The 9,434-nt window shown below is 32.7% G+C and overlaps 2 protein-coding genes across 2 annotated transcripts; both read right to left on the reverse strand.

Moving 5' to 3' along the window:
- Positions 1–974: 974 nt before the first annotated feature.
- On the reverse strand, positions 975–2,908 carry LOC111831902 (cathepsin L-like proteinase). Its single transcript, XM_023787457.1, has 6 exons — positions 2,828–2,908; positions 2,474–2,561; positions 1,676–1,962; positions 1,437–1,571; positions 1,117–1,338; positions 975–1,019 (listed from the first exon to the last, which is right to left on the reverse strand). Exons 1-6 carry the CDS (start codon positions 2,906–2,908, stop codon positions 975–977), a joined length of 858 nt encoding a protein of 285 aa, XP_023643225.1.
- Positions 2,909–5,740: 2,832 nt separating this feature from the next.
- LOC111831903 lies at positions 5,741–9,211 on the reverse strand. The gene is made up of 7 exons (XM_023787459.1): positions 9,196–9,211; positions 8,577–8,740; positions 8,351–8,503; positions 8,076–8,265; positions 7,898–7,941; positions 6,132–6,327; positions 5,741–5,781 (listed from the first exon to the last, which is right to left on the reverse strand). The coding sequence occupies exons 1-7, from the start codon at positions 9,209–9,211 to the stop codon at positions 5,741–5,743; spliced, it is 804 nt and encodes a 267-aa protein (XP_023643227.1).
- Positions 9,212–9,434: the final 223 nt, after the last annotated feature.

The following is a 9,434-nucleotide window of genomic DNA, read 5'->3' on the forward strand; positions in this document are numbered from 1 at the left end:
CCATCGCCATTTCTTACCATTAATGTATTAACTTCTCTGGTTTACTTTGATGTTTCTTAATAAGGAATGGTTGTTGCAAAAGATGGTTTATGGCTGATGTATTGATAGACGAATGGTCGCCATCAACCAGATGATTGATGATAATCAAGGAATCAGGTGGCTGTTCTGTAGGTATCAGAGGTGCTTCTTCGCTCACTTGATTTTAATGTAGATCCAAGCTTTCTTGTGATGTGTTGGCTATGTGATTGTGGCATTTTTAATCATCGGTTTGACTGCTGTGAGTTCATGCTGCGGCAGGGTTCATGGTTGTCAACCATTGGTTGAGCATGAAGAACTTTAATTGTTGCTTATTAACGTACATCTATAAAGACAGAGTCTTCTTTGATATGTGATTGCTACTTATTCTGGTGGTTTACACTCGTTACTTCTTCTATGAATAATTAACAAGGTCACCAGATTTTCAGTTAAAGCCTCTCAAGTTCACATGGATGCTTCCTCGTTGAGAAGGTTATAGAGGCCACGAGCACACAGGGTTGTTCATATTCAAGATGAAAGTCCATCTTGAGGGGGAGTATCATATAGACTAAATTGTTGGTTAAAGGTTATATTTTGGTTTATGTTTAATCTTTGGTTCAGTAGTTTGTACGAAGTATTTATAGTTAGGAACTCCATCTTGTTTATTTCACTCGAGTGAAGATATTTCCACAATTCTCTTTCCCTCTCGAGCACCTTGAGAAATTCTGAAAACTCACTTGGTCAAATTAATATAGAGTAGATTAAAGAAACACGCTCGCAACTTTAGAGAACTAAGAAATATAAAGTAGATTAAAGAAACACAGCAACAGCCAACAATGATCTAAAGTTTAGAGTATAGACTAAAGCGCGAGAGTAGTTTTAAAAACAATAAACATGCAAAGGAGTCAACGAACGGCTTGTTTACTCTTTCATGCGTTCTCTTCCGTAATCTGCCTCTTTCATGCGTGTGCCCTGACGTTTTGTCCTTCATAGTGATCTAGAAGCTGTGTAATATATAAAAACATGGTTATTGTAGTATAGTATCGAAATGTATCCATCTATATTATAACTAGCTAGTTATCTATATGCTAATTATCATACCACAGGACAAACGATCTTGGTAAAGAGAGACGGTTTTCCTCTACCAAGACTGATCTGTCGAAGTATTTTTCCGTATCCCTTGTTTCCCCATATCTTTCCTGCTGAGTTTTGGACTTTCCAAAAATGGATGCCTTTAGGCATTTTTGTTCCGATGCCGCTCACTAAAATCAAATGTTCGTCAATCTTGGGGCTGCCTTTCTTAGGTCCACAATAAATTCCATCCTATTTCAAAAAGTATGAAAATATCAATAAATAAATATATAATGATATCATAGAAAAACATTTAAATTGCACCAGGGAAAAAATAATAATGTACTAACCCCTTCAAAGTTAGAAAAATCGATATGAACATCCATACTAACTGCCACTGGACCTTTGATGAGCAAACGTATAAGTTCAGTTTCATTTACGTTGTCTTTGATGATCAGATCTTGTACCTTAAACTTGTTTGCATGCTGCAAAATAATGAATTAAGATATAATATTCTTTTGACATGCACCACGACTAAAAAAATACTATAATAAGTCAAGTAAAGACTGAACAATATATATATGGTTACCTTGTTTTTTTTGTTCTCGGTACACAGTTCCGGATTGGGTTTGGTGATATCGTTTTTGTACTCTAGAGCTAGTTGAGGACAGTTGCATTCTTCCTCTAATACAGTGCCATGGTCGATTAAAAATGTCCTCAAATGCTCTAAGTTCTTAAGTCCCCCGGTAAGATCGACCCGGTCAATAAGACCCACTAACAGATGTAATGCCGACAAACACAACGGAGGATCAAATCTTTTCTCAGCTACAAGACGTGCAGACAAGCTTCTGGTTGATGCAATTGTCCAACACGTACCTTTATGTACAAATTATTAAAAAACAAGATTATTTTTCTGACTTCCAATCTATATAAGAATGTACAAACATAATAAACAATTATATATAGGGTAACAGTAATACACAATTTATAAAAATAAAAAGACAAAAATCCAAAATACTTCATGCATGCCTGTATATGAACCACTTGTTGCCACAACTTTTCATCCATGTACTTTCATGTTTTCCAGTATATAAAATTGCGGGAATCTAAATTTGATGGGAGAACAACTTTTTGGGACACACAAAAACATACATATTCAAAACAAAAAATTATGTTTTGAAAACAAACATCTTTTTTGAAATATTCCGTTTTATGCTTCTATTGGACAATTTGGATATGACAACTTATAAGATTATCCAACCAAATATTAATATACTTCCTACATTTATACTGGAAGTACTGGGAAATATGTACTGGGAAAAAAAAAAAACCATAACTGTTCATTTATAAACATTTTTTGAAGCATTTTTTTATTTATTTTACTTACGTCGATTTCCTTGATCCATCACTTCTCTTAGAACCCCCAGCACGCCATCCCAATCGAAATTAATGTTTTTAAATCCAGGTGGAAGATCCTATAAACACAATTACACAACAACAAAAAGGTAAAGAGTTATATATGTTTATGGATTAAATAAATAATAAAATTCCTTTTAATATAACACAAAAAAACATAGTCGAGTTAGAATCAATACAAAACACTTTAGAAGAAGAGGATACTTACTGTAGGATATTTTTCGTCCGACTCCGTCAACTAGCAATAATCATATAAACTATTAGTACGTAGAAGATAGTAATAATTCATGTTTTGCAAATGACACAACACAAACAACAAAATTACCCTAATTTCTTGTGCTGGCTTCGGAGGGTTTTTATTTTTCTTACTACCGCCTCCACCGTAAGAGTACCCGTCATTTTCCATCCTGTTATTTATCTGAAAATGGATATGTTACGATATTCAAATGAATCCTTTTTATCAACTAGGAGTAATATTTTACTACACTTTCACTATGCTACGTCTACACCATAAAAACACGTCAAAAAATCGTTTATCAAGAAAAAAATCGTAAAGCTTGTGAATGGCGATGTACCAGAGCAGCTTGTGAACGGCGGAGCCACCGAGAGGAAGGGTCGGAAGAACTTAGGGTTTTTCACCTCGATAAGAGGGCCTGAGAGCGTTTTTGACTTTTACTTTAAGAAAATAAGTTTTTGTTTGGACAAGAACACTTAGACCATCATTATTGGGGGGATCTTATATAAGATCTTTTATTTGCAAAAACCGGGGGATCTTAGCCTCTAAGATCCCCCCAATAATGATGCTCTTACAACAAAACGAACTACCAAAAAATTGATGATCAAATTAAATAGAAATGTACGTACGTATGGGGGAACAGATGGATATTATTTGGCTCACACCAACTTGTAACTTTGTTAATTAAAAGACACAGATTATTTCATTTAAGTCTCATATGTTTGAAAATGGTTGGGACTTCTTACTTTGTTATTGGCTGGCTTCGTAATAAATAGTGTCCATTGTTATTACTACTATTACTTATTACTGTTGTTCGGTAATAAGTAAGTCTCAACCATCCTTTTGTTCATACGAACAATTGTAATAAATAATAGTAGTATATTTCATCATTATCTTGCTAAACAAGAAAATGCACTATAAACATTTTATTGATATGATTCTAATATTAATAAAAACAGTTAATAAGCAACATATGGTTATTTTTATTATCTCACAAGTCACACTAAGCAACAGAAAGGTTATTATTATTATCTCATAAGTCACACCAACACGTTTATATTACACATACAGTATGATCGCGTACGTTAATGTGTAATTGTGTAAACGTATGTGTAAGGTGTGCCTATCATGAGAATTGAGAAGGGTAAAATCTAATTGAAGCAACTCTGCGAGTATGGGTGGTCTTGTCACAATTTACATCTCCTAATATAAAAATGTTTGTTTATTGTACGTTTAGATTTCTTGCTTTCTTTCATTTCATCCATCCTTTTCTTTGTGTGATAAATCACCATCTATTCGTTTACTATAGTCATATAATATAATCATAGTGTGCTTTATAGATTAATTGAAGAATGATTAGTTTAACATACTAACTTTAGTAAGTATAAAGTTTTTTGAGTGTTTTTTGGCCGAAAAATAGTTTTTGTGATTTAGGATCTTAGTTCTTAATTTTTTATTCATGAGATGAAATGCTTTGGCTAATCAAATGAAGATGAAAATTGCACATGTCATATAAAAGCTTTTAAACTGCAGGATTAAATTTTTGTCAGCCATCAATCTAATGATTAGTTTTGCCATATGCATGCATTTAAAATCATATACGTATCATCATGTCTACATGAAATTTAGTTTATTAGGAAGTACGTAGTCAAGTTTAGTCATCGTTAAAAAAAGTTATGGTAACGAATGATGAAAAAATTTACAAATTTGCAACTGCGAACATAAATTCAGAGTCTATGTTAAAATTACAGTTTTCGTTATAAATAAAGTATATATATATAACGGATTAGAAGCGTTAAGACCATTATTATTGGTGGTATCTTAAGCATTTTTTAGCTTAAGATTTGCTAAGAATTGTTATTATAAGAGATATTTTTTTAACAAATTTTATGTTATAAAATACTTAAGAAATCACCAATAATAGTGGAATCGGAGATGTTATACAGACTTAGGGTCCATTATAGTTTTCCACGTATGACTATAATTGGTTAGAAGAGATATTTTTTTATAGTAGTTTTTGGTTTTAGTTTTTCTAAAAATATATTTTAGTCATTCACAATTCACAATTGTAAAAATATATTTTGTAGTCATTCGCAATTCATAAGTGTATAAGTATATTTTGTAGTCATAACTATGAGTTAGTCACAAACTAGAGATTGTTGTTGGGGATAAAAGACTCAAAATATTTGTTTTTCCGTTTACTTACGCAAAAAAGCTTTCTCGTTCTACATGCCTTTTTCTTCTACAAGGTGCATACAAATGAAATAAAATTGATAATTCTGTACAAATATACAATTTTATATTATTTACCAAGTATTGATATTAGTTATGTCTTACCGCTGGGTAAGACATAAGGATTAGAGATGATTTTTCCTTCTTTTAATTGCTATGTCGAATTTAAATTTCCAAACCCATATTTCTCCGGTAGTTAACTATGTCCGCAGTTGTTCAAGAATATTAATAACAGTTTGGATGAAGAGAAAACAAAAATATAACTGAAGATTTGTTTATAAGTTAATTAATTTGCGATGTCACGGATAAGAGTTTTTTGGCATTGATAAATGTAGTCATACGTATTTCCCAAGTAACACATTTGTGTCAATAATCATGTCAAACATTATACATTGCTTGTGCAAAAGATTTTGATTTACGTATTAGTTTCACATTTAGTTACGTATGTCGCATAAAGTTTTATAAAGGCTAGAATCTTTATTTAAATGAGTCAGATCTCCATTGTCAATTAAGCTTTATGAAATTGGAAATTTTCGTAATTCCTTGCAACCTTTTTTAATATAAAAAAAAGTTAATAGATTAAAAAATTAATATGATCACAAATTTTTTAAGTAAAATTTTCTTAGAATTTATAAGAGCTTTTTTATACATATAAATGTCTAAATGCTTTGAATGTGTAATCACTGAGTAATGTTTGCAAGCCATTTAAGATCCTTTCACTTATTTGTATCCAAATTCTTTGAGTAATGTTTGAAAGCCATTTAAGATCTTTTACTCTGCCATCTTCAAATGTTTAGAGCCATTTCCACGGGCTGTCAATAACAATCCAAGGTTTCAAAGTAATTGATCCATAGAATCGAAGTAAGGGCTCTTATATACATAATACATGTATATGAAAATATCATATTTCTTTGACATCTTCCACGAAAATTTCATCAGAGCTTATTCCACTGCCAAAAACAATCCAAATTTAAAAATAAATGACTGAAACAGAGATAATAACCATTTTCAAACGAATAAAAAAGAAAACCAAAGATACATACAATTTCACATCTTTAAACAAGAGGAAGAGGCAAAATACATACCACAATGAACCACTTATGATTTTTCTATTGAGATTCCCACAACTATTAAAAAAAAACATGTAGAGAGAAAAGAGTACCTTGAGGATCAGGTTTTGGCCTACAAAAGACGTATTGAGCCGGGAAACGTAAAGAGTAACGAACCCTAGCTTGGAAGAGCTTTTCTTGGTCGTTATCATCAGACGGATCCAACACTTGAAACGCTATGAGAAACATATACCCAGAGCTGCAGTGAAAATTGGTTTTGACAACCTTGACAAATTCGAACCTCGCGCCCTGTTGTATAAGTGTACAACAACATCTAGTACATAGATGAAGAGCATGCATGTATATATATTTAGTTTGACCTCCTCCTTATTGTAGCGCTTTAATGATTCTTGAGAAAGCCTCTTCATTAGATCCCCATTGGTTTTTGGCTCCTCAACGAAGTCAGTATCAGCAGGATCAACAAGATGGTAGTTGAATAGACATCGGAACAAAGAGAAGTCAATATCGAACCCCTCATAGTTTCTTTTTTTTTTTTTTTTTTTTTTTTTTTCTGTTTCAACTACCATCTTGACAGACAATTATGAATGTGTGGACTGTAATATAAAACAAAAAGAACCATAGTTTAGAAAAACCTCACCAAATCAAACTCACATGCTCACTCGCATATTCAAAAACTTACTATTTGATTAGTTATTATTCAAATAATATTCCTCGTAGCTAGTAACACCATCTTTTCAATATTTTAAATATTTCTTGATTTAAATAAGAAGTTTTAGGTTTTGGTCTTTACATTCTAACAAGAAACTAGTATATGAAATTATTGATTTTTTTCTACAATCAGATTCGAATATAGAAAAAAAAAAACTTTTCGTAGAAAATAATATAATATAAATTTAACATACTAAATAGAACACAAGAATATGATAAATAAACTATTTTTGTATTTTTTGTTATTTTTATTTTATGTGTTTGGATAAATGACGATTATGAAAATGTTACAGCCCAGTCCATGAGTTTTGTTAAGGTTTTTAGCCCAATGATATTTTGAGCAAGTAGTATAGTCACAAGAACATTTAAATCCCATGCAATAACTATGGAACAAGACTTGTTCCGCTTTTAAGTACATAGCTATTGATTTGGATGACAACGATTTATCCATGGAACCAAAAACTACGAAAGAGTTGATGGATAGGTTTGTCTTGAGGGGATGAATTGAGGGATACAATGAAAGTGAGCTCGAAACTATCACATGCTTCTGCTTTTAAATTTTCAATATCTACACTAATACAAGATGTTGTGCTTATATATGTATGAATGGTTTTTTTTTTTTCTTAAAAAACAGGATACACAATAATGTATAAATTTGTGAAATTTATCAAAGCTAATCTTCACATGACTGTCTCGATCACTGCTGCCATAATGTATATGATCACCAAGGTATATGATATCATTTTACTTTGATGAGTCTTTGCCTTGTGTTGATTTTTAATGATTCTTTCTATCTAATTAAGGACTAGTCACTTTGCTGAATGTTTTTCTTGTTTTTTGTAGATATTCTCATACTAACAGAGGTGCTATCTAGTATCTAATTAACACTGGGTGGTGAGACAAGCACTTATGTGATAATTGACCTGATCAGTATATTTATATAATTATATAGTTTGAGGTAATGTTAGACTCAGATAGGTAGAAAAACAATGAAGCATCGCTCTGGTCTCCCACACCTTGTGGCATATAATTAAAAGGTCCTACTCACAATCTGTGAAGAGAACAACACCAATGTAAGAAAAAAACTCAACCATATATACAAGATTCTAACATCAAAGTAAAGACCCTTGTAGATAGATATGTCTGTTACCTCAGTTTCTTGAACATCTTTCTTGATAGTTCCAATGCATTCCACTATCAAAAAATTAATATGGAAGTTCACAACAAGATATATATCAACATAACATGGTGAAAGAGGAAAAGTATCTTCCACAATGAATCAGTTACGCTTGGTAGATGGGGAAAAGGTTAAAGGAGAAAAATTATACCTCCTTGATTGGGTTTAGGCCTGCAGAAGATGTACTCGGTCACGATGTTTCTAGCGTGGCGAACCCTTGCTTGGAAGAGTTTGATCAAGTTATCATAAGGATCAACAACTTGGAATGTTATGAGAAACATTAACGCACAACAACAGTGAAAGTTGGCTTTCACAACCTTGACAAACTCAAATCTTGTTCTCTGTTTTGTCAAACCAAACACATTTAATTATAAATATAGGCACATCATATTATTTGAAGGGACATATGCATAGACTAGTTCTCACGTTTTCATGATTGTAGTCATCAAGTGAACTCCGAGAGAGCCTCTTGAGCAAGTCCCTAGTGGTTTCTGGCTTTTCAACGAATTCATGTGACTCGAGAAGAGCAAGGTGGTAGTTGAAGACACAGCGGAAGTGTGTGTAGTCAATATCAAACCCCTGGTTGTTTCATATAAAATCAACTTCACATATTTATAGAGCTCAAATAACCAAATTCATAAGAATATAATACATCGCTGGCTCTGATTTGTTTGTCGAGTAAGGCAAGTTCTTCCTCTGGTGAGTACTTGGGAGGAGTATCGTTCTCCTCGGTCCAGTCACTGTACGCAGGTTTCTGATAGTCAGGATCCTCAGGTTTACATAGCAAATACCCTGGTTCCAGCCACGAAGTCCACCCTAATACATTGTAATCGATCAGAGTTGATCATGCCAGAGCAAATTATAAACCTTTAAACTCTATTAAAACGAAAAACACAAAATCGTGTGTGAAGTCAATATCAAACCCCTGTGGTTGTTTCACATAACAATCAGTTTCACAGATTCATAGAGTTAGCTCAATATATCATAACATAAGGGGGAAAAAAGAATATAATACATCGCTGGCTCTGATTTGTTCGTCGAGTAAGGCAAGTTCTTCCTCTGGTGAGTACTTGGGAGGAGTATCGTTCTCCTCGGTCCAGTCACTGTACGCAGGTTTCTGATAGTCAGGATCCTCAGGTTTACATAGCAAATACCCTGGTTCCAGCCACGAAGTCCACCCTAATACATTGTAATTAGCCGATAGGAATTGATCGGGCGAGAGTATGTATATATAAAACACATTTTCTAATAAAACGAAACTCTAATCATACCTTCAAATTCAGTCATCGCTCTAGCTATAGTCACGATCGAATGATATATGTCTAATGTTGATAAACCCTAACTTAAGAACACTTTATAAATTATGCAGACTATTTCTTATTTATTTTACGCAAGTCCCTTTTATTTCTTGATCCTTCTTCTTTGGCCCTTATACTTTTAGTTCTTTTTTTACTATCCCCGCCGAAACAACAATGTACATTAATAAGTTTGACGGACCAAACCCGTAAAA

Source organism: Capsella rubella, unplaced genomic scaffold, assembly GCF_000375325.1.
Source record: "Capsella rubella cultivar Monte Gargano unplaced genomic scaffold, Caprub1_0 scaffold_2, whole genome shotgun sequence".
NCBI classification, from domain to species: Eukaryota; Viridiplantae; Streptophyta; class Magnoliopsida; order Brassicales; family Brassicaceae; genus Capsella; species Capsella rubella.